Consider the following 26,510-nt stretch of genomic DNA (forward strand, 5'->3'; position numbering starts at 1 on the left):
CCGACGCCAAAAAAAAGTGCACAACATAAAGAGGTGACACAAAAATGTGCAACGGGTGTACACAAGCCCTCTAAAATCAGAGGGCCTTGCCCTGAATCCACCGGGGCATTAGGCTCCAAACGGGGACAAGGGTACTTACACTTGGTCCATCTGGCCGAAACCAGACGGACCCTTTTCTCTGGAGGGTCTGCCAAAACAGACCCACCCAAGTACTAGGTGGGGCTCCCCCAAAGGGAGATCCCATGAGAGAGGGCGAACTAAGCCAGAAGGCCATGTCCATCCCCTCCCAAGACATTCAGGGCAGACCTGAAGACCTACACCCTACTAATCACACCGTGGAACAAACCGTGTAAAAATACAAAAAGTGACAGATGTTTATCAGATGATGGGGGATCTAGGTGGAGCCTCCGTACTGCTCTCTCCTTTACAATAAAGTCTCCTCTTACCCGGTGATGTGAGGGGCGGCTGATTCTCCATCATGACGTCCTTGTAGAGATCCTTGTGTCCTTCTAAATACTCCTCCATGGAGAAATAGACAGTGACATCCTGACACCTTATAGGAACCTGACACACACAATGATACAGTCACCATCCAGACACATCCCTTGTCTGTTACTGGATAATATCCCAGAATTCCCGACACCGCTCACCTCTCCTGTCAGGAGGTCAATGATCTTGTTGGTGATTTCTAGAATCTTCTTCTCGTTGTTTTTCTGTAGGGTTAGGAGGGTTGGTGGATGCATGGTGACGGGGTCTTGTCTTTCTCTTTGTCTTGTGGACAAGCGGTGACTTCTCCCTCTTACATTATTCTCAATAGATGACTTCATAACTACAGTACAGTCCTGTAATATACATCAATTATTAGTATATCAGAATCCTTCTCACCTAATGAGGCAGGTCTGTGTTTTATTAATAGCGTTAAGAATGATTAAACTTTCCCAGAATCCTCCTCACCTCTCCAGTCAGTAGACAGACGATCTCTAGCGTGAGTATTAATATCCCATTATGGATATTAATTGTTTTCATATTTACATAATTGGGAAGCTGCTGATTGTCCATCATGACGTCCTTGTAGAGATCCTCGTGTCCTTCTAAATACTCCCACTCCTCCATGGAGATATAGACAGTGACATCCTGACACCATATAGGAACCTGACACACACAATGATACAGTCACCATCCAGACACATCCCTTGTCTGTTACTGGATAATGTCCCAGAATTCCCGGCACCGCTCACCTCTTCCGTCAGCAGAGCAATCATCTTCTGGGTGACTTCTAGAACCTTCTTGGCACTGGTTACCTCTGTTGTCAGGCAGTGAGGTGGAGGCACTGTGGTGGGTGATGTCCTGTGAAGACGACTGGGTGTTAATAGTTCACCAGATATTTTTCTCACTACTTTATAATCCTGTGTAAAGAGAGAAAGTAATAATTATCACCACAGACTTCCCAGAATCCTCCTCACCTCTCCGGTCAGGTTTGTGTTTTATTAATAGAGATAAGAGTGATGTCATGTGACCTCCCAGAATCCTCCTCACCTCTCCGGTCAGGTCTGTGTTTTATTAATAGAGATAAGAGTGATGTCATGTGACCTCCCAGAATCCTCCTCACCTCTCCGGTCAGCAGGTAGATGATCTCCAGGGTGAGGTTCAATATCCTCTCAGTCATGTGATTTTGGTCCTCCTCCATCTTCATTGATGTGGTCATGTGACCTGTACAGGACTCTCCTCTCTGTAGACGGATAATAAACTGAGAAATATCTGGACTGTACTGGGATGAATAATGTCTGCAAAGAGTTCCTTTATAGTTCTGACATTGTAAATTCCCTTTAACCACTTCCCGCAAACCGACATACCTGTATGTCCGTAGGAGGAAGTGGATTTACCGGGGTGATATGCAGATGCAGGCTTTACCCCAGTACTGTTTTTTAGAGCTGGCGGTCGGCTATCTGGTAATAACGGCCGACCGAGGCCGGCAGCGGCTTGGCGGTTATCCCAGGCAAAGGGAGGGGGGGAACTTCCTCCACCTTTCCCAGGCCTCCCGCCCCACCAGGAGACCCGAGCCAACATCTGGCATGTCCGCCGGCTAGGCTGAGACCCGAATGAATCTGGATTCAGCTTTGATCGGCTCTCCGATGTAAAATCCGGGAAGATGTTTGGAATCTATTTTCCCAGCGTAACATCATCTTTCACAATATACAAAAAAATTGGGCTAACTTTACAGTTTCGTTTTTTTATTTTTATTCAGTGAAGTGTATTTTTCCAAAATAATTGCATTTGAAATCAAATATTGCAACGACCATCATTTAGTTCTCCAGAGTCTTTGCTAAAAGAAATACATATATATAATGTTTGGAGGTTCTAAGTAATTTTCTAGCAAAAAATGCTGGCCCGGATTCAGGTAGATTTGCCCCTTTGTTACGGAGGCGCAGGGCAGCGTTTTTGCCCTGCGCCCCCGCAAATTTCCCGCGCTACCCGCGATTCACGGAGCAGTAGCTCCGTAAATTGCGTGTGCGCTGTGTAAACTTGCCCTGCGTAAGGGCGCCTAATGTAAATGATCCTGTAGGGGGCGGGAATCATTTAAATTAGGCGCGCTCCCGCGCCGAGCGTAGAGCGCATGCTCCGTCGGGAAACTTTCCCGACGTGCATTGCGGCAAATGACGTCACAAGGACGTCATTTGCTTCAAAGTGAACGTGAATGGCGTCCAGCGCCATTCACGAATCACTTACGCAAATTACGTAAAATTCAAACATCGCGACTCTGGAACGACGGGTATACTTTAGCATTGGCTGCCCCTGCTATTAGAACGGGGCAGCCTTACGCTAAACACGCCGTACGGAAACAACGTAAATTGCGTACGCAGGGCTCGCGTAACGTTGTGAATCGGCGTTAGTATGCAATTTGCATACTATACGCTGACCACAATGGGAACGCCCCCTAGCGGCCAACGCAAGAATGCAGCCTAAGATATGAAGGCATAAGGAGGCTTATGCCACGCATATCTTAGGCTGTAGTCGGCGTAACGAGCTCTCTGAATCAGGAGAACTCGTTACGCCGGGGCAAGTAAGCAATTGCGCTGCGTAACTATGGTTACGCAGACGCAATTGCTTCTTGAATCCGGGCCACTGATTTTAAGTTGTAAACAACAGGTGTCAAAAAAAAAGCCTGGTCCTTAAGTGGTCAAATAACAAATCCCACCAAAATCTTTCATTTTAGCCTTTGAATGACTGGGGAAGAGTTAGGACTTCTTTCAATGTATTCTTCTGTGTCCTGGTTGGGGAGATGTCCTTTGACTTCCTGTCCAGCATGTATTTAGACTATATACCAGAGGCTCTTGATGGACAGTTGGATAAATGGCTCCATATTTAGGATGTATCCGGTCTATAAACCAGAAGATCTGGATGGACAGTTGGATAAATGGCTCTATATTTAGGATGTATCTGGTCTATAAACCAGAAGATCTGGATGGACAGTTGGATAAATGGTTCTATATTTAGGATGTATCTGGTCTATAAACCAGAGGCCCTGGATGGACAGTTGGATAAATAGCTCTATATTTAGGATGTATCTGATCTATAAACCAGAGGCCTCGGAATGGGCAGTTGGATAAATAGTTCTATATTGAGGATGTATCTGGTCTATAAACCAGAGGCTCTGGGTGGACAGTTGGATAAATGGCTCTATATTTAGGATGTATCCGGTCTATAAACCAGAGGCTCTGGAGGTATCTGGGCACATTTAAAAAAATAACCCCTGATAAGAGTAATTTAGGTTTGTGTAATAGTGGATGTTGAAGATAAAGACATCATAGTGACTATGGAGGAAGAGAACGGACATGCCGGGGGGGAATATCTTGGTTTAAATAGAAAAATAATCTTATTACCCTCTCTGTGTGTTCCAGCGATGTGTGCTCTCTTCTTCCTCCTCCTTGGATATTGTACGTTATACAACGTTCTATGCTTATCTTTCATCAGTTCCCATCAGAGTGATCCACGCACAATATGTGATATTGCTATCCTATATCTAGTCTATACTCCTCCCACACTTCCTGTGCTACTTCCGCTAACTCACCTACGGTTTTCTGCAAACATGCAGAAAGGGGAAGTAAGGTCCACCCTGCCCCCCATCTCCAAATTGGTATAACTTCTTGTATTTTGGCCATTAAATCTCTTCCAAGTAAATTCACAGATCACCCGGGAATGACTCTTCAAGGGTGATACACCGTGCATCTATCATCTAAACAGCTCATAAGTAAGCAAGGTTTTTCCCGGGTCTTTGTCAAGACCCCATTTATACCCACAGAAGGCTCACATTCGTACCGTTTTTCAGATTCTGAAAACCCCCTCGCCCGCAGACCCCCACAAACACCGGGCAAGGGTTGTGGGGATGAGGCCCTTTTCCCCATAATATCTATACCAGACCCAAAGGGCCTGGTATGGACTGGGCGGGGGGAACCCACGCCAACAAACGAGACAGATGCAACACTTTACAGGCAGACTATGGACACCCCCCCCCCCCAGGCCCGATATTTAAAGTAATATTTAATTTTTATTGTTTCATTTTATTTATTAAAATCCCTACTCCTGAAAAAATTTCCATTTTAAAAACTTTTTTTTTGCATTGATACATGTCCCCTAGGGCAGGACCCGGGTCCCCAACCACTTTTCATGGCAATAACTTGCATATAAGCCTTTAAAGGGAACACTTTTAATTTTTCATGTTCGTGTCCCATAGACTCTAACGGTGTAGGAGCAAATCTTTTGTCTGTTCGCATGCTCTGGTGCAAACCGAACCGGGGGGTGTTTGGCTCATACCAGCACTTGATTCACAACTTCACATTGCTTTGCCCTTTTTTTCAGCAATTTTTTTATTTTTTTCAATACAGTTTGGACTTTTTCTGTCATTTTTGAATTTTTTAGCGCAACTTTTTCTGTTTCATTCTCTATTAGAATTTACCGCACTGTTTCCCTGTTCACATTCAATTCTTCTGCCGCCATCTGCACACTCAATTTGTGATCTGAGCGTATGAAGGTTCGCATTCTGTCCACATTTACATCTGTCCTTTGTGGTTTTGGCTGCTCACTTCTTGTGTCTTCGTGGACATTTTCCTGCTCCTCCACCGCTTTTGGCATTCACAAACATATATAGCTGGATTCATAAAGACGTGCCTAACATTAGGCAGGCGTAGCGTATCTCATATACGCTACGCCGCCGTAAGTTAGAGGGGCTGTATTCACAAAGCACTTGCGTCCTAAGTTACGGCGGCGTATCGTAAATGTGCCGGCCTAAGCGCGCCTAATTCAAATTGTGAAGAGGTGGGCGTGTTTTATGCTAATGAATCGTGACCCGACGTGATTGACGTTTTTAACGAACGGCGCATGCGCCGTCCGTGGACATATCCCAGTGCGCATGCTCCAAATTACGACGCAAAGACTTATTGGTTTCAACGTGAACGTAAATTACGCCCAGCCCCATTCACGGACGACTTACGCAAACAACGTAAACATTTTAAAATTTGACGCGGTTCCGACGTCCATACTTAACATTGGCTGCGCCATCTTTTTGGTGGAATAACTTTAGGCCTGAAAACGCCTTACGTAAACGGCGTATCTTTACTGCGACTGGCAAGCGTATGTTCGTGAATAGGCGTATCTCGCTGATTTACGCATTCTAGGCATAAATCAGCGTACACGCCCCTAGAGGCCAGCCTAAATAGACAGCTAAGATACGACGGCGCATGCGGTCGTATCTTAGCTAGATTTAAGTGTATCTCAATTTGAGAATACACTTAAATTTACGACGGCGCAGATTCAGAGTTACGACGGCGTATCTACGGATACGCCGGTGTAACTCTCTCTGAATCTGGCTAATAATTTCTTCATGGAATGTTCACCATAAGCCTGTTGTAACAAAGCAAAAGTTTCACTCATACTTTTTCCAATTTTCATTTAAAATTTGATGTTCCAGATTTTTTTCACTCATTCTCCACCAACAGCGCAACACACACACACGTTATTTCTTCTACTACTCTGTAAAGACTGGGTCAACTGGTCAGGCAGCAGGAGCGTACCGACAGGGGTCACAGGGGTTGCAATTGTGACCCGGTCCCCATGCTGCAGGGGCCCATTGTACACTTCGATAGGAGGAGTCACTGGGGCGGCTGCATATAGAGGAACCGATCTCTTAATTTTCCTCCTGCAGCCACTGAATGCTTGTGAGAGGGAGAGGAGAAGCGGGCTGAGGAAAGCGGGCTGAGGAAAACAGAGAGATCGGCTCTTCTATATGCACCCGTCCCCCCCCCCCCCCCTATCCAGCTTCTGAGAGCACAACCAATGGGAGTGTTAGTTTTCCGTCACGTGCCGGAAATGAAACGGTTTTATGGATGGGTTTACTTCCGCTTTAAGACCTGGGGTATGTAAACTTTTGATCAGGATCATTCGGGTAGTTTCTGTTGTCATTATGATTTAAAAGAGTAAACACAATTGATTGATAATAAATGGCTTCAGCCAAACACTAACCATGAGTGAAAGTTTTTGTGTTAGCATTCATATTCTCTGAAAAAATGGCCAAGAAATCATAAATTCTGCCAGGGTATGTAAATTTATGAGCACAACTGTATATACAGTAAAACCTTCAATTGCGAGCATAATTTGTTCCAGAAACGTGCTTGTAATCCAAAGCACTCGTATATTAAAAGCAAATTTCCGCATAAGAAATAATGGAAACTCAGATGATTCGTTCCACAACCATTTATTCATATAAAAATGATTGCAGTTATGTAAAATACAGTATAAAGTGTAAATAATAATAAAAGAAAATTAACCTGCACTTTGCCTTTGAAAGGAATCGTAGTTGGTGTGAGGGAGATGAGAAAGAAGAGAAGAGGAGGAGGGGGAGGGGGAGGAGGAGGGATTTTGTGTAGGACGTCTATCACTAATTTTACCAAGTAATCTATCCAATGACACTTGTTTTTGTCTCCTTTTGAGGATTTGGTGGAAATGCGACATTGTATTGTCGTTAAACAGATTTATCGTTTGCACTGCTACATCCTTATTCGGGTGGTACTTTTCTACAAAATGTTGCACTTTTTCCCACATTTTACACATCTCCCTAATCTCATTTGAAGTGAGGGATTCCTGTGCCCTTTTATCCTCCTCTTCAGACGAGATCTCCTCCTTAACCTCCAGCCGTTGATCGCGATGCAGATCCATCAGTTCGTCGGTGGTCAGCTCCTGGCCATATTCCTCCAACAGTTCTTCAATGTCTTCCTCATTCACCTCCAGTCCCATAATCTCCCCCAAGGACAGAATTTGATGGACAACTGGCGGCTCCAGTTCCTGATCAAACCCGTTAAAGTCATGTCCAAGAACACAATCAGACCACAGATTTCCCCAAGCAGAATTGAGGGTTCTCTTGCTGACCCAATTCCAGGCGTTATCGATGAGGTTGAGGCAATTTACGATGTTGAAATGATTTTTCCAAAACTCTCGGAGGCTAAGGTCTGTTCCTTCGGTAACCTCGAAGCATAGCTGAAAGAGTGCTTTGGTGTAAAGCTTTTTAAAGTTGGAAATGACCTGCTGATTTATGGGCTGGAGTAGTGGAGTGGTATTGGGGGGAAGGAACTTGACCTTAATGAACTTGAATTCCTCCAGTAAGTCGTCTTGTACGCCTGGAGGATGAGCAGGAGCATCATCCATTAGCAGCAAGACTTTGAGTGGCAGATTATTTTCTAAAAGATATTCCTTCACTGCAGGACCGAAGACCTCATTGATCCACTCAACGAACAAGATACGAGTGACCCAAGCCTTGCTGTTGGACCTCCACATAACATTTAACTGGCTCTTCTCCACATGGTATTTCTTAAAGGCGCGTGGATTCTCGGAATGATACACGAGCAGGGGCTTGACTTTGAAATCCCCGCTTGCATTAGCACAAAACAAGAGGGTGAGACGGTCTTTCATGGGCTTGGGACCGGGCATTGCATTCTCTTCTGCTGTAAGGTAGGTCCTCTTTGGCATCTTTTTCCAAAAAAGCCCCGTCTCGTTGCAGCTAAAAACTTGCTCCGGCAGGTAACAATCGAAAACCATGAGCTTTTGGAACTCTGCAGCGAACACCTCAGCTGCCTTAGCGTCAGAACTCGCAGCCTCTCCGGGCTTCACAGCACTATGGATGCCACTTCTTCTCTTAAAGTTATCAAACCATCCCCTGCTCGCCTTGAAGCCGTCTTCGTTTTCTTGCGACGTACCTGGCTGTTTACTCACAAGGTCCACATACAAGGCCTTTGCCTTCTCGCAGATAATGCTCTCGGACACATTATCACCTGCTCGTTTCTTCTCGTTTATCCAGATGAGAAGCAACTTTTCTACATCTTCCAGAACACGTGGCCGTTGCTTTGATACTCTCGTGACTCCTTTTGCTGCATCTAGCCCCCTTATGTTTTCTTTCTTCTTTAATATTGTGCAAATCGTCGACGTAGACTTGTTATAAAATCTTGCAATGTCGGCCACTCGCATACCTCGCTCATGCTTCTCGATCATTTTCTTTTTAACTTCCACTGTAATCATCGCCTTCTTCTTACCGCCTTCCTTTTCCACCTTTTTTTTCTTACTTGGGGCCATTATTGGTGATGCACGTCGACAATCCTGCAGCGAGAAAGAGAGAGAAGAACCATCGGCTCAGTTATGACTTGTATAAGGAAGCGCAAAAGCTGATATTAATAATAGACATACCTCTGTGGTGAACAAAAATTTCAATAGGGACACATACCGTTTCCCCCGAAGGTAAGACCTACCCCGAAAATAAGACCTGCCTTGGTTTTCCAAGAGGGCTGCAATATAAGCCCTACTCTGAAAATAAGACCTGGTTTGAAGTGATTGTCTCCTCCTGCCTGTCTGTGGGCGATCTTGACCACTCTCCCTCTGTGATGCTCGGATCGGGGAAGAGAGCTCAGGCGGGCTATGGAAGCCCAGACCGGCACTCAGATCTCCTTCTCATGCCTGTCGGTGGGGGGACCTCGGCCCCCCTCCCTCTGCAATGCTCGGCTAGTGGAAGACAGCTCAGACAGGCTATGGAAGCCCAGAGTGGTGCTACAATAAGGTACCTGACACACACACACGCACCTTTCCCACCACATACTACTGTAATAGAGAGGGATCTAGCAGCCCACAACCGCTTTTACTTTGCTTCACACAGGGGATTTCCTGTCAGGCAGGGAGGGAGAGGGGTAGAGAAAACAGCACATTAAATAGCAAGCCCTACCCCAAAAATAAGCCCTACCATGTTCTTGGTTGCCAAAATTAATATAAGATCCGGGTTTATTTTCAGAGAAACACGGTAGCACACACAATAGCTGTCTAGACAGTCCTCCTCACCACCGGCTCTCACCGCTGTCAGTCTGCAATCATGACCAGGAAGACTACTTTGAAGCAGAGCGATCTGAAAGCGAGACTTTAAGCACTCGTGGAGCGCAGCGTGGAAGGGATGATGTTGACAGCGGTGCGGAGGGCGGTCTATGTCGACAGCTTTACCCCGGATGCCTGCATACTTAGATGTGCCTCTTTTAATCATCAACAATGTAAGTTGCTAAATGTTTACCTTCATTAAATTTCACCATATTGCTACACCTAGAGGCACAAAAAACACAAGTTATTGGCACACTCCAGCTGGGGTTGTTTCTGTTAAAAAGTCCCAATCAGGTGGTGATGTGACCACCAATACATTGTCCATAGGTCCGTAATCTGTAAGTCTTTAAAACAGGGCTGGACAAATCCCGGGCGCCAGGTCGCCATGGCGACTAGAAATGGTGTCCTGGCGACTTGGCTTGGAAGGTGGGCAAAAAAAAAAAGCTGGTGCCATCTGGTGGTGAGCTGTTGGTATTACAAGTTATTACCACCAGATGTGTGAGCTGGCGCCATCTGGTGGTGGCCGTTGGTATTACAAGTTAAGCATTATAAGTTAAACAGCAATTCTAATGTAATTTTTCACTGCCATCTTCTTCCCTCTAATTAGAACCCCCAAACATTATATATATTTTTTATCCTAACACCCTAGAGAATAAAATGGCGATCGTTGCAATACTTTCTGTCACGCCGTATTTGCGCAGCGGTCTTACAAGCGCACTTTTTTGGGAAAAAATTACACTTTTTTTAATTAAAAAATAAGACAACAGTAAAGTTATCCCCATTTTTTTTAATATTATGAAAGATAATGTTACGCCGAGTAAATTCATACCCAACATGTCATGCTTCAAAATTGCGTCCGCTCGTGGAATGCCGACAAACTTTTACCCTTTAAAATCTTCATAGGCGACGTTTAAAAAAATCTACAGGTTGCATGTTTTAAGTTACAGAGGAGGTCTGGGGCTAGAATTATTGCTCTCGCTCGACCAATCGCGGCGATACCTCACATGTGTGGTTTGAACACCGTTTACATATGCGGGCGCGACTTACGTATGTGTTCGCTTCTGCGCGCAAGCTCGTCGGGACGGGGTGCGTTTTCTGGCTCCTAACTTTTTTAGCTGGCTCCTAGATTCCAAGCAAATTTGTCAAACCCTGCTTTAAAAGATAAAAAAAATGAACACCTTCAATGGCTGCCAGCTCAGATGAGAGCTAGAGGGGACCCTGGAGACACAAAGCACAAAAAGAGCGGCGCCTTCTAAGTGTAGTGTGATCACAGTTTTAATGTAAAAAAAATGTGGAACGACACTCACAATGTTAAAAACAATATCCAGCATTAGGGAGCCTGGTGCTCATCCGCCTTGCTTCCAGAGCGTAAAGCATAAGGTCAGGGGGCGCTGGTGGCTCCCAGTACTTCCTTGAGAACTTGGAGACACTCTGAGACAATGGGGAACTGTTGACGTCCGTTCAGGGTGGGGCGGGTGTAGCGCACGTTCAGAGACACTGGAGTACTGTTGACGCCACTTCTGGGTGAAGTAGGCGTAGCGTGTGTTTCGGAGACACTGGGGAACTGTTGACATCACTTCCGGGTGGGGCGGGTATAGCGCATGTTCAGAGACACTCAAGGATACTGGGGAACTGTTGACATCACTTCCTGGTGGGGCGAGCGTAGCATGCGTTTGGAGACACTGAGGAACTGTTGATGACACTTCAGGGTGTGGTGGACGTAGTGCGTGTTCGGAGACACTCAGGGATACTGTGGAACTGTTTTTTTTTTTAAAGTGTATTTTTGTGCGTGTACTCAAGAGAGGAGCCGGACTGCCGGAGTTGGGAGTAGGCAGGCCTCCCCCAGAGGCAATCTGCCACCTTTCTCCATGCCCCGGGTGGCAATGGCGGGTGTGTGAGGGGGTCCCACACAGCCCGCCCTACCTGCTCCGCTTTGAAGCCCAACGGGGCAGAGGGACTCCCTATAAGGGAGTGAGAGGATTTTGCCCGCTCAACCAACCCTGTTAGTCCTTCGCCTCTCTTTTTTAGAGACCGCGTGGTCAAAGTGCGTGCATGTTAACCCAATTTCGAGTGCGTGTAAGTGTGGTGGTTTTTACGGGAGGGGGGTGGGCGTACTAAGCGCAAGCTTACCTCGCATAGCACACCCACCGGGAGCCGGGCTGAGACCACCAAACTCAATTCACATGTAGCCGAGACCGGGATCCGAACCCCTAGCTGCAGAGGTGAATGGCTTGTCAGCGCAGTGCCAATCGCGTTGAGCCACCACAGCTCCCTTTACTGTGGAACTGTTGACGTCACTTCCGGGAGAGGGGGGGTTGTTGGGCCGGCATAGCGTGCGTTTGAAAACACTCATTCCTATTGCACACATTCCTGGAAAAAGCAGCTCATAAAATGATGGGTGTTGCAACGATTACCAGTTGGGTTCTGGAAAATCAAACAAGCGTATATATTTGATAGCACACCATGGATCGAACTGTTGACGTCACTTCTGATTGGGGTGGGCATAGCGTACATTTGGAGACACTAGGGAACTGATAACGTCACTTCCAGGTGGGGCGGTCGTAGCACGTGTTCGGAAACACTCGGAAGACACTGGGGAACTGTTAACGCCACTTCTGGGTGGGGCAGGCATAGCATGCATTCGGAAGACACTGGGGAACTGTTAACGCCACTTCTGGGTGGGGCAGGCATAGCATGCATTCGGAAGACACTGGGGAACTGTTGACAACACTTCCCGGGTGGGGCGGGCATAGCGCATTTTCAGAGACACTCAGGGATACTGGAGAACTGTTGACGTCACTTCTGGGTGCCCAGTTCCCCAGTGTCTCCCCAATTCTCCAGGAAGCGCTGGGAGCCACCAACGCCCCCCGGACCTCTGGCCACGTATACACCAGTGGCTTTACGCTCCGGAAGCACCGGACTCCTTAACAATGGATATTGTTTTAAACATTGTGAGTGTCATTCCACGTTTTTTAGATTAAAACTGTGATCGTACTACACTCAGATGGTGCTGCTCTTTTTTGTTCTTTGTTTCGACACTTAGAGGCGCCTCTCTTCTCTTTTATTCTCAGTTGTGATGCAGGTCCTCACTCATTTACCAAGTTAAAATTTATTTTTACTCACTTGCATACGCTTGAACTAGGTCTCTTAGGGACCTCAGGGACCGTTACACTTGACCTTGGGGGCCGGTTGTTCTCTGCATTGAATAAATAAAATAAAGAAATTAAAATTTATTTTTAAAAAAATTGCTCGTCTTGTCTTGTAAACACTCGCAGTCCAAGTTACTTGCAATCCAAGGTTACATTTTAGGCCCCGTACACACGACCGAACATGTCTGCTGAAACTGGTCCGCGGACCAGTTTCAGCAGACATGTTCGGTCGTGTGTACGGCCGATCGGACAGGATTCCAGCGTACATTTGCCCGCCAGACCGTTTTCGAGCGGACAAATGTTTCTAAACTTGCTTAGAAACATGCCCGCTGGAATCCTGTCCGTCGGACATGTTCGGTCGTCTGTACAGACTTACCGTACATGTCCGAGCGGCCGCCATCCCTCGCATGCGTCGAATGACTTTGACGCCTGCGTGGAAGCATTGACCTTTCAGCGTCGCGGCGACGGCGCGAACACGTCACCGCGCTGTCTGTCCGCGCGGATTGTCTCTCATTTCTGTATGATGGTGTGTACAGCCATCATACAGAAATCTCCGGGTGGGCATGTCCGCTGAAAACGGTACGGCGGACCGTTTTCAGCGGACATGTTTGCCCGTGTGTACGAGGCCTTAGAAGTAGAAATACCCTCTGTCTTCCCCGAGGAAGGAATACGTTTCCCGAAACATGTCGGGATTTATCGAAGGAACCAATTTGGGCTGACCATATTACACACGTCTTTTTCTCAAAGAATAGGTGCAGGAACGCCCCTCTTTCAAGTCACCCCTTGTCTCCACCCCCTACCCACCTCCAAGCACCGTTCCTTCTATCCACCTCCCAGTACCACCTATTTTTTTTTTTTAAAACCACAAAGTATCATTTTTCCAGTGCTAAGTAATCGGTGTGGAATTTGGTAATTATAATAGGAAAATAAGTTAAATGGTTGCCTTGCAGCAAGCAAAAATAACCTTCCCAAGCAAAAAAAGATCCCCCCCCCACAATAATAGATACCCCCCCCAACAATAACAGATCCCTCCAGCAACAATAGGCCGCTTGCAGCAAAATACCATCTCGCAACAACAGCCCCACCCCAAGAACAACACCCCCCCACCAGCAACAATAGATCTCCCAGCAGCCAGCATTAATAGACCCTCCAACAGCCAACAACAATAGACGCCTCCTTAAAGCGGGAGTTCACCCATAAAACAATTTTTCCCCTTCCCAGATTCCTGCTCGTTCGGTCTAGGGGAATCGGCTAGTTGTTTTAAAATATGAGCCGTACTTACCGTTTTCGAGATGCATCTTCTCCGTCGCTTCCGGGTATGGGTCTTCGGGAGCGGGCGTTCCTTCTTGATTGACAGTCTTCCGAGAGGCTTCCGACGGTCGCATCCATCGCGTCACTAGTAGCCGAAAGAAGCCGAACGTCGGTGCGGCTCTATACTGCGCACCGACGTTCGGCTTCTTTCGGAAAATCGTGACGCGATGGATGCGACCGTCAGGAAGCCTCTCGGAAGACTGTCAATCAAAATAGGAACGCCCAGTGCCGCAGCCCATACCCGGAAGCGGCGGAGAAGATGCATCTTGTAAACGGTAAGTACGGCTCATATTTTAAAACAAATAGCCGATTACCCTAGAGAAAACGAGCATGAAGCTAAGGGAAAAAATTGTTATGTACGGGTGAACCCCCGCTTTAACAACAGATCGCTCCCAGCAACAATTGACCGCCAGCAACATTAAACCCCTCCCTGAACAATAGATCCTCCTGCAGCCAGTATTAAAGGGTTACTAAACCCTTGTTTTTTAAAAAAAATAACAAACATGTTATACTTACCTCCACTGTGCAGTTGGTTTTGCACAGAGTTTCCCCGATCCTCCTCTTCTGGGGTCCCTCAGCGTCGCTGGTGGCTCCTCCTCTTCTCGAGACACCCGTGCGGGCGTGCTTCTGTGTCTATTGACACAGAAAAGCAGGACTTGGCCCCTGTCGCTCGCGTCGTTGGATTTGATTGATAGCAGCGGGAGCCAATAGCTGCGCTGCTATCAATCAATCCAAACAGGACACGAGACGCCAGCCATAGCTGGTGTGCTCGTTCCCGGGGCGAGAAATACAATGGGGGGGGGTCTCTGGGGGCTGCAGCATGAGAGAAGGTTTTTCACCTTAATGCAGGGGTCTCCAAACTTCTTGAACAAGGGGCCAGTTTACTGTCCTTCAAACTTTAAGACGGCCGGACTGTGGCCGGTGGGAGTATAAAATGTCCTGGCATCAGTAGGAGTAAATCGTTCCCCTTGAATAATATTAGGGGGAGGAATTGTGCCCCATTAATACTATCAATGGGAGGAATACTGCCCCATCATTGCCATCAATGGGAGGAATAGTGCCCCATTATTGCCATCAATGGGAGGAATACTGCCCCATCATTGCCATCAATGGGAGGAATGAATGAATGAATGAATGAAAAACTTATAAAGCGCGGCGCATGCGAACTGAATCGCTTCTGGGCGCTAGTTGTTCGTGTCTCATGACATCAAAAGAGCAGAGTTTTGATTCGCCTTCTGAAAGTCAGGTGGTTTTCCTCCAACCGAATGCTGGTTGGTAAAGCGTTCCATAGTCTAGGACCCTGAAAAGCAAACCTTCTTTCTCCTTTGGACTTGTATTTGGTTTTTGGTACCCTGACCAGATTTTGGTCGGTGGATCGCAGAACGCGATTCGAATTGTGAGGTTCTATCTTGTCGCAAAGATATTGCGGAGCCTTCCCATGGATGCACTTATGTGTCAGGCAGAGTGCTTTAAATGCAATTCTGTCTTTTACTGGCAGCCAGTGAAGGGTTCTCAACGAAGGTGAGATTGATTCCCATTTTTTTTTCCCAGTCACAAGTCTGGCGGCCGTATTTTGTACGACTTGCAGACGAGAGATTTGGTACTTTGGGAGTCCGAGGTAAAGGGCATTTGCATAGTCCAGTCTGGAATTCACGATTGTTCCCACCACGACTGCTACGTCTTCTTTGGGGATAAATGGAATAAGTCTGCGTAGTAGGCGCAACAGATGGTGCGCTCCGCTGACTACTGACCCTATTTGTGCGTCCATTGTCATGAAGGTGTCGAAGATGACCCCGAGACTTTTGACTTTGGAGCTAGGGGTGATGATTTGGCCCAGAATGGGCGGGGGTGTCCAGGTTGTTGCCAGTTGACTCTTTCGGCTGGCGTGAAACATAAGGAGTTCTGTTTTTGAACTGTTGAGTTTAAGATAACTCTTAGTCATCCAGTTTTCTATCAAAGAGAGACATTTCTCTAAACTGAGATGATGATCCTTTTTGTTGCAGATGCGAAAATACAGTTGCGTATCGTCTGCATAAGAGTGATAGAGTAGTTCTTGGCTACTGATAATATCAAAGAGAGGGCGAAGATAGATGTTGAAAAGCACCGGTGACAGGGGGGATCCTTGGGGGACTCCACATGACACCGTGCGCTTTTCCGACGTGAAACAACCCAATTTAACTGTTTGTGATCGGTTTTCAAGAAAGGAAGAAAACCATGGTAAATCACCTTCTGCGACTTCTGCTACCTTGGCTAGTCGCATCAGTAACAGTTTGTGGTCTACCGTGTCAAAGGCTGCGCTTAGGTCCAGCAGAATCAGGAGACAAGATTCTCCTTCGTCTGCGGCCTCGAGGGCATCGTCCCATATTTTGAGTAAGGCCGTTTCTGTCCCGTGTCCGGGACGGAAGCCTGATTGTAATGGATCCAGTAGATTGTGGGTATCTAGATGCTGTTGCAGCTGTTGTACCACTACTTTCTCCATTATCTTGGAGAGAACATTTAGGCCTGTTATGGGACGGCGGTGAGTTGGGTCCTTGGGATCCAGGTTAGGTTTTTTCAAGATGGGCTGGATTGTGCCCTCTTTCAACAGGGATGGCACTGTGCCTTCCTTAAATGACTGGTTTATAAGCTGTGTGATGGGTGGTGCCAGGATGTCGGCACATTCCTTCAGCAGTTTGGTGGGGATGATATCATTGGGCGATGTGCTGTTCCGCAAAGCACCAATGATATTTTTTGTGGTATCGATGGAGATCGGTTCCAGAGTGAACTTTGTTGATTGTAGAGCGTTTCTGTGGGTGTTTTGTGGTTGATTGACGGTGGGGTTGAGGGGGGTATTGTTTTGCATGATGCTTTCCCGGATTCTTTCAATTTTGTTGATGAAGAAATCCGATAGTTCATTGCAGAACTCTTGGGTGTCTGAGTTGGGGACTTCAAGACATCCTGGGTTCATGGTCTGGGTGACCATCTTGAAGAGTTCGCGGGGGCGGTTTAGGGCGCTGTTAATCGCCATAGAAAAATGATGTTTCTTGGCTTTGAAGATTTCTTTATGATATCGTGTTGTTATTGCCTTGTAGATGATGAGGTTATCCTCTGCAGGACTTCTTTTCCAGGCGGCTTCCGCCCTTCTGCGCTCTTGCTTCAGAAGCGACAGCTGGTTGTTGAACCAGCCGGACTTTCTTTTTCGGATGCAGGCTTTGCGTTTCGGTGCTACTAAATCGGCTGACTGTAGCAGGGCTGCGTTTATGGCATCCAGTGTATCTGCGGCTGTTTGATGTGGATGGATTGTTTTGATTCTGTTTCCCAAGGTAGATTTGAAGAGTTCCGAATGGAGCTTCTTCTGAGATCTAGCCCAGTGTATTGTCACCGGCTTGGGTGCTTTTATCACTGGGGGAATTTTGGAGATTATGAAATTAATTGCATGGTGGTCTGTCCATGGCAATGGTTCATTTTCTAAAATGCTTATTTTCAGATTTTGTCTGAAAATTAGGTCGAGTGTGTGACCTGAAGCATGTGTTGGCCCGCATATAAGTTGCTGTAGCCCTAATCCCTCCAGGTGATCAATGCAGGCGTCCGCAATGGGATCCTGTGCGGAGTTGGCCCACAGATTAAAGTCCCCGAGCAGCAAAAGGTGTTTGCTGTTAAGGGTATAAGTGGATATAAACTCCGTTAATGATGGCAAAAACTGCGATTTTGGCCCAGGTGGCCTATAGCAGAGGAGAATGTGAACAGTCTCCTGGGGGGAAGTTTGAAGTTGAAGAGTAAGGGTTTCCATGAATGGAAGAGGATTTTGAAGGGCTGGCTTAGTGATTGTAATGCGATTCTTGTGGATCACCGCCAGGCCTCCTCCTCTTTGCCCTATTCTGTTTTCCGTTATAATGCGATAGTTTTCTGGCACCAATTCTCCGAGAATGGTGTTGCAGTCGTCTGAGAGCCAGCTTTCTGTAATAAAGAGGCAGTCTAGATCGTTTTGTAGTAAGAAATCGTGGATTTCTAATCGGTGTTTTACTGCCGATCTTGTGTTGATCAAAGCACATGATATGTGCTCGAGCTGGGTTAAATAGTTAAAATTTTTGATGGTCGATCGTCGATCGAATCTCAAAAGTTGCTCTATTTTTAAGGCCTTTTTGGTGACGGCTGGTAATGCTGTTGCGAATTGTCTCAGACCCCGAATAGAGTGCGCAGAGTATCGCAGATTAGCCATTGTCGCCAGTCACATTGTCATCAGTCTTTCCTAATTGCGGCGGCCGCGAATGAGGCCTGGTCTGGCGCGGATGCGGGAAGAGCCGCGAGACGCCGGACGTGATGGGTGGAAGACTGTCCAAGTGAGCCGTCACTCGTTGAGTCTTCTCTCCCCGATTGGTCCAGAGGAAGGCGAAAAACCCCAGGCGTGCTGTGCCAATCTGCAGCGATCGGGGGAAAAAATTCCTTCCTGACCCCTTAACGGCGATCGGTGCAACCCTGGATCAATTGGCTAGGGGGGTGTGGTGGACCCTGCCTGGCTGCACTATCCCTGGGGAGAGCCGACTCGTTTGAGAGCGTCCTGCTCTCACTATCCCTGGGGTGAGCAGACTAAGATGAGAACGTCTGCTGCACCGCTGAATCTATATAGCAAGAGTTCCAACTTTATTAGCTGCAAGCTTGTTCTGGATCAGTGATTGAAAAAAATAATGAAGACTCCTGTCTTACCTCCTGTTTCAAACTCCTGGTTTTTAACTCGCACTTTTGATCAAAGAATGCACTTCTGATCAGAGAGTCCACATGTGAAGCCACCATCAACTGGGAGCCAGCTCCTCTGGGAGCTTGTACAGCCACTTTAATACTCACCTGTGTGAGTATTAATAGTGCCCCATTCTTGGTATCAGTGGTAGTATTTGTGCTTCATTGTTAGTGTCAATGGGATTAATAGTGCCCCATCATTGGTGTCAGTGGTAGTAATACTGCTCTGCTATTGGTGTCAATGATAGTTAGGGTTGCCACCTCATCCCTTTAAAAAGGAACACATCTGAATTACACAGGTTCTGAGGCTAATTTAATGCAGATAAGGCACCAAGTGAGTTTAATTACCACCTTAATCAGCCACAGAACCTGTGTAATTCAGATGTGTTCCTTTTTAAAGGGATGAGGTGGCAACCCTAGTGATAGTGCCCCATTGTTGGTGTCAGTGGGAGGAATAGTGCCCTATCATTAGTTGCAGACAGTAGGGGGGGGGGTAATGCCCCTAGGGCCAGATAGCAGCACGTAAAGGGCCGCATTCGGCCCCCGGGCCGCAGTTTGGAGACCATTGCCTTAATGCATAGAATGGTAAAAAACCAAGAGGGTTTGCAACCCCTTTAAAAGACCCTCCAGCAGCCAGCAACAAGAGATCCCTCCTTCAACAGTAGATCCCTCCCAGAAACAATTGACCCCCAAGCAACATACTACCCCCCCAAGCAACAATAGACCCCCCCCCCCTGCAGCTAGCATCATTGGACCCTCCAGCACACATCGCTACCCCTTGCGATTGCATACATTCAGTGCTGGAGATCTCAGAACTGCATTCCTGGCTATTCCTATATAATAACTACAGAACAAAAGGCCATCAATACTGTAATAATAAAAAATTATAACAACTAGAAAAGTAAAAAATAAACATGCACCGGTGGTATAATATGATGAATAGACAGACAAATAATAATAATATAGAACAAATAAAATATTTAAAAGATAGCCATATAAAATAAAAAAAAGTCATAATAAATGATTAAAGTATAGTAAGGCAGGCATATAATATTTGTAGATTGTGACAGACTAAAGTATGTAAGATCATTACCTTCTCCGATACAGAGCATAATCCTCCCCTCCTTACTTCCTTCTGTTTCCCCCTTGACCCTCCACTGTTTCTGTTCAGGAATCACTTCCTGTCTGTGCGTGCCAGAGACAGGAAGTCACATGTTTTATCCATTATCAGCTTCTGGGTGAAAGGTGAACTGGGAAGGAATACAGAAGACATCAATGTTACTGGCAGCAGGTAACTATTTCAGTGTATGAATGTTTTGTATTTATTGGGGTAGATTCAGAAAGAAGTTACGCTGGCGTATCTATTGATACGCCGCGTAACTACTAGGATGCTCCGGCGTTTTTTTTTTCTGTATTCAGAAAACGAGATACGCCAGAATTTGGCTAAGATCCGACTGGCGTAAGTCTCTTACGCCGTCGTAGCTTAGTTGCCTATTTACGCTGGCCGCATAGGTGGCGCTTCCTCGATTTATGCGAGGAATATGCAAATTAGGTAATATACGCCGATTCAGAAACGTACGTCCGCCCGGCACATTTTTTTGCGTCGTTTACGTTAGGCTTTTTCCGGCGTAAAGTTACCCCTGCTATATGAGGCGTATCCTATGTTAAGTATGGACGTCGGGCCAGCGTCAAATTTTCCGTCGATTTTACGTTGTTTGCGTAAGTCGTTCGCGAATAGTGCTGCGCGTAATTTACGTTCACGTCGAAAGCATTGGCTTTTTGCGGGTTAATTTGGAGCATGCGCACTGGGTTACGTTCACGGACGGCGCATGCGCCGTTAGTCCAAAACTTTATTTACGTGGGGTCATGTTTTATTTAGATAAAACACGCCCACCTCTTCACAATTTGAATTAGGCGCGCTTACGCCGGCAGATTTACGCTACGCCGCCGTAACTTAGGGCGCAGGTTCTTGGTGAATACAGAACCTGCCTCACTAAGTTACGGCGGCGTAGCGTATCTGAGATACGCTACGCCCGCACAAAGTTACGGCGGGCTATCTGAATCTAGCCCATTGTATGTATCCTACTGAATTCTAATTTAAAGAATAACATTTTCAAATTATATTACACTATATATTTGCCATATAATAATTATTTTTTATATATATATATATATATATATATATATATATATATATATATATATATATTTGTTATAGTATAATATATGTAGATTGTAGCCTATGATCGAACATACCAGGACTGTTGGGGGCTCAGAAAGTCCTTCATTAGAAAAACAGGGTAAGGATGGGAAAGAGCGGAGCAGTACGATATTGTAGATCGCCATCATCTGGTTATTATAATACGGGAAGTGGAGAGGGCCACGATATGCGTTCCTTATGACATAGGAGCATAGGTGTGTGCGCACAGGGTGCGCCAGGTGTGCCTGGGCACACCCTAATCACCCTGTGTGGCGCAGATACCCCCTGTTTAAACCCCTGATATTTCACCAAAGCCCTCTAAAAACGGAGCTCAAAAAAACGTAAAAAAAAAAAAAAAATTGTAAAAAACAATAAAAGATAAAATAAAAACTACTGACACCGATCTCTTCCCTACAGACACCATCAGTGTATATATATATATATATATATATATATATATATATATATATATATATATATATATATATATATATATATATATATATATATATATATAACATGTACACACACATACATGTGTTTGAGTTCTGAAGTGCACACCTATACGTAGGAGTGTACCCCAGAGTTCAGTCGTTATAATAGCACCAGGAGGTTTACAAAGGAACTCTGATTTGGTGACCATAGTCCTCGGACCTAGATGAGGCATTTGTAAAGTGCATATGGGAACATAGGGTCAGATTCACATATACTTGCGGCGGCGTAACGTATCGTCTATACGTTACACCGCCGCAAGTTTTCAGCCCAAGTGCCTGATTCACCAAGCACTTGCGTGTAAACTTACGGCGGTGTAACGTAAAGGCGTCCGGCGCAAGCCCGTCCAATTCAAATGGGGCGTGTACCATTTAAATTAGGCGCGCTCCCGCGCCGGACGTACTGCGCATGCTCCGTTTTGAAATTCCCGCCGTGCTTTGCCCGAAGTGACGTCATTTTTTTGAACGGCGACGTGCGTAACGTACTTTCGTATTCCCGGACGTCTTACGCAAAAAAAAAAAAAAAATAGAAAATCGACCCGGGAACGACAGCCATACTTTAACATGTCTCATCTAAAGTTTAAGCCATGTTAAAGCAGGCTTGACTTTGCGAGGGGAAAAAATTACTAGCGACGACGTAACGAACGCGAAAACCGTCGTGGATCGCCGTAAAAGCTCATTTGCATACCCGACGCTGGAAAACGTCGCGAACTCCACCCAGCGGCGGCCGAAGTATTGCATCCTAAGATCCGACGGTGTAAGTCAATTACACCTGTCGGATCTTAGAGCTATCTATGCGTAACTGATTCTATGAATCAGTCGCATAGATACTCCCAGAGATACGACGGCGTTTCAGGAGATACGCCGTCGTATCTCTTCTGTGAATCTGGCCCAATATCTCTGCTTATGGGGGCCCTCTGTAAAATGTCTGCAGTATCAACAACTATCATTTTGTTTGTTTCCACCGACCTCAACTTCTCAATAGAAAGAAATACCACGAAGATCACATGACAGCCTCGGCGATGATGAAGAATGGCAAGGGTCACCTGCGTGAGACACTATTAAACCTCACCCTGGAGATCATCTACCTGCTGACGGGAGAGGTGAGGAGGATTCTGGGAGGTCACATGACATCACTCTTATCTCTAATAATAAAACACAGACCTGATCGGAGATGTGAGGAGGATTCTGGGAGGCAGGGCTGGACTGGAACAAAAATTTGGCCCTGGACTTCATCCAGACTGGCCCACTTTGACAGGTCTCTCCCATGGCGGCCAGACAACTCCCGCACCCCCCCCCCCCGGCCACCCAAGCCCCCTCTCCCCCTTCACTAGCCACTAGCCGTTCTACTTTATTAGAGTAGAACGGCTGGTACTGGTACTGGTACTTATAGGCAGTACCAGTGGGGAAGCTAGGCATTATTTCACCCGGGGCAAAGAATCAGTTTGGTGCCCCCCCCCCCTCTTATGGGACAAGGTTAGGCAGAAGTGAGAAACTCCCAGGCCATAGCTGTTGAGTCAGCTGTCTGTCCCCTCCCCCATGCTCCTCTGGTCCTCCCCCTGCTTTTCTGTTCCCCCTAGGTGAGCGCTGTAGGGAGGGAGAGGAGGTGAGCGCTGCGGGAATGGAGAGACAGAGGAGTGGAGGGGGGGCGGCGGTCCGCTGTCACTGAAGCCGGCCCACTGAGCCATCGGCCCACCGGGAAACTCCCTGTAGTCCCAATGGCCAGTCCATTCCTGCTGGGAAGTCACATGACATCACTCTTATCTCTAATAATAAAACACAGACCTGACGGGAGAGGTGATGAGGATTCTGGGAGGTCACATGACATCACTCTTATCTCTATTAATAAAACACAGACCTGACTGGAGAGGTGAGGAGGATTCTGGAAGGTCACATGACATCATTTTACTGTATTTATACAGAGTTATCCACCAGTGACATGTGGGGGCCCTTTGACCATCAAGGTACTTCCATCTCATTCCTTGACACTTGAGAGCAATAACAAGCAGAAGATTCTAGAGGTGACCAAAAGGATAACTAAGCTGCTGACAGGAGAGGTGAGCGGTGCCGGGAATTCTGGGACATTATCCAGTAACAGACAAGGGGTGTGTCTGGATGGTGACTGTATCATTGTGTGTGTCAGGTTCCTATAAGGTGTCAGGATGTCACTGTCTATTTCTCCATGGAGGAGTGGGAGTATTTAGAAGGACACAAGGATCTCTACAAGGACGTCATGATGGAGAATCAGCCGCCCCTCACATCACCGGGTAAGAGGAGACTTTATTGTAAAGGAGAGAGCAGTACGGAGGGTCCACCTAGATCCCCCATCATCTGATAAACACATTGAAACGAATAGCCAGATTCACGTATGGCGGCGTATCTTTATGCCGGCGTAGCGCATCCCATTTGCACTACGCCAACGTAACATAGTGAGGCAAGTACTGTATTCACAAAGTACTTGCTCCCTAAGTTACGTCAGCGTAGCGCAAATGGCCCGGCGAAACCCCGCCTAATTCAAAGTAGGCATGTTGTGGGCGGGCTTCATTTAAATTAACCGTGACCCCATGTAAATGAGGGCCATTGGTACGGCGCATGCACGCGCATGCTCAGAATCACGTCGCAAATACTCATTGCTTTCGACGTGAACGTAACATGCGCCCAGCCCCATTCACGTACGCTTACGCAAACGACGTAGAATACGACGGCTGTTCCATCGTCCATACCTTGCATAGATACGCCGGAAAAATGCCTTACGTAAACAGCGTATCGGGCGCAAGTACGTTCGTGAATCGCCGTATCTAGGTCATTTGCATATTCGACGTGTAAATCCACGTATACGCCCCTAGCGGCCAGCGTAAATATGCACATAAGATACGACGGCGTAGGAGACTTACGCCGGTCGTATCTTAGCTAAATTTCAGCATATCTGGTTTCCAGAATACGCTTAAATATACAACGGCGCGCATTCGGACTTACGACGGCGTATCTACTGATACGCCGTCGTAAGTCTACCTGAATCCGGCTAAATGTATTCAGTCAGTGTTTGTGTTTCCTATAGATGAATCCAGTAATGAGAACCCACCGGAGAGATGTCCCCGTCCTCTGTATTCCCGGGATTCCACACAGGAAGATCCCACCATCCCCCACCATCATCAGGTAGATGGGACTGAAGAACCTCAACAAATATTAAAATGGCTCCACACCTAAAATTAAAAATACTAAAACGCTATGTGTTTTTTTTTTTTGTTTTTTTTGTGTGTTTTGTTTTCTTTTAGAATAAAGATGTGATTGCTATTAAAGTTGAAGTTATAGATGAAGAGGAAGAAAATAAATTGTATGATCAACAGGAGGAGAAGGAAAGTTTAAGTGCAGTAAAGGTGGAGGAGGAGGAAGAAATTGCAACGGAGTCCCACACAGGTATATTAGAAACATTGACTACAGAAAAAGTGATGGAGAAAAGAGTTGGCCTTTTCGTAAATGTAACTCTAGTTCTAGGAAAAATTGAACTTGAGGTGGTTGGCCAGGATGGGTTTGAGGTCCAGAAAACATCTGGGTGCAGGGATTATAGCAAATGGTGGGATAATTTGTGTTTTTAGGCAAAAGGATGTTAATGGAAAAAAATGAAGAATTCAAAAACATATTTTTGTAAGATATATTTTATTTTTGGCAGACAGTGACAACTTGAAAATAATCCAGAGGACACCTGGGGATTGTAGTACAGAAGATACTGCAGAAGAACCTTCTCAAAATGGTCATCCTGTCTACCAGAATGTTCAGGAATCCAAAATACCATTTAAATGTTCTGACTGTGGGAAATATTTTTTGAAACGTTCGGAGTTTATAAAGCACGAAAGAGTTCACACTGGAGAGAAACCTTTTCGGTGTCTGGAGTGCGGGAAATGTTACACCAATCGGTCGGTTCTCATCAAACACCAGAAACTCCACACGGGAGAAAAGCCGTTCTCCTGCTCGGACTGTGGCAAATGTTTCACCCAGAAGGCCCATCTCGTTCGCCATCAGATGCTCCACACCGGCGAGAAGCCTCTTACGTGTCCGGACTGCGGGAAAAGATTCTCGCGTAAGTCGAATCTGATCGACCATCAAAGAATTCACACAGGAGAAAAGCCTTTCCCGTGTCCTGAGTGCAATAAAAGTTTCACTCAGAAGTCCATCCTGTTCCGTCACCAAAGGACTCATGGCGGTGAGAAGATTGTCATCTGCTCGGAGTGTGGGAAATATTTCACCAATAAGGCCTTTGTGATACACCAGCGCATTCACCGAGGGCAGAAACCATTTCCTTGTTATCAGTGCGGTCAGTGTTTTACCCAGAAATCCGATCTTCTGGCCCATCAAAGACATCACGCAGGAGAACACACTGGATTTTCTTGATGGCAAATCATTTTTTGAATTACTAATCTCAGTGGTGAAAAAAAAAAAAAATTCAACCAACATCATAAAAGGAACAAGGATGTGGAAATTGTAAAAATACTGTAAATCAGCTAACGTATAAGCAAATCATTTGCAGGTACATCGACGACGCTAAGCTGAACAGGAAGTAAACCTCCAAAGATATGGAAAATATATATGAATGTTATCAATAATGACCTTCTACCTACACATCTACTACATGCCATCTAGACATGTGTGATTTGTTTTGTTACGAATTGAAATTTGGACAAAATTAGAATGATTCAGAGATTGGGATATATCCGGGGGTATATGGCGTTTGAGGCAATCAATGGGGTTTTAAATTCATTGAGACACCCTCATCTTGGGAATATTTACAGTGCAATCCCTAACTACAAGCAATATCTTGGAAAGATATGGGTATCAGCAGGGTGACTTTGAACTTAGCCTCTTATCTTTTACCCCCGGGTTGCTAACACATCTAAACATCCTCCGTGTCCGCCATGAGGGGAACTACCATCAGGTGCCTCTGCTGTGCTGCTTCTATAATTTATTGGTATATCCGGATGACAATGATTGACTCCTCCTGAGGAAGCGGTCAAGACCGAGAAACATGTAGAGGACCATGTCAAGATCTACTACATACATACTGGTATGCCCAGTACTTATTGGGGATTATGGATCCTTTGAATTCAGTAATAATGATGCACGGCTGTAACCACTGATTTTACATAGGCTTTGAACTTATATGTTTTTTTTTTTTTTTAAATGTCTCTCTACAAATAAATTATTAGATATTTTTAATGCTTTTGAATCATTGTCAATTCCTTGAGTACCGAG

At 46.1% G+C, this 26,510-nt stretch overlaps 1 protein-coding gene across 2 annotated transcripts; it reads right to left on the reverse strand.

The window, feature by feature from the left end:
• Positions 1 to 6,732: 6,732 nt before the first annotated feature.
• Positions 6,733 to 19,752, reverse strand: LOC120909449 (tigger transposable element-derived protein 1-like). Of its 2 annotated transcripts, XM_040321224.1 has the most exons (3): positions 19,666 to 19,750; positions 12,523 to 12,595; positions 6,733 to 8,640 (listed from the first exon to the last, which is right to left on the reverse strand). In XM_040321224.1, the coding sequence occupies exons 2-3, from the start codon at positions 12,526 to 12,528 to the stop codon at positions 6,817 to 6,819; spliced, it is 1,830 nt and encodes a 609-aa protein (XP_040177158.1). In that variant the 5' UTR covers positions 12,529 to 12,595; positions 19,666 to 19,750; the 3' UTR covers positions 6,733 to 6,816. The 2 variants fall into 2 exon arrangements, with proteins under 2 accessions (XP_040177158.1, XP_040177160.1); XM_040321226.1 differs by lacking the exon at positions 12,523 to 12,595 and having other exon boundaries at positions 19,666 to 19,752.
• Between the last annotated feature and the right edge of the window lie 6,758 nt (positions 19,753 to 26,510).

Source organism: Rana temporaria, chromosome 8 (genome assembly GCF_905171775.1).
Source record: "Rana temporaria chromosome 8, aRanTem1.1, whole genome shotgun sequence".
In the NCBI taxonomy this organism is placed as follows: domain Eukaryota; kingdom Metazoa; phylum Chordata; class Amphibia; order Anura; family Ranidae; genus Rana; species Rana temporaria.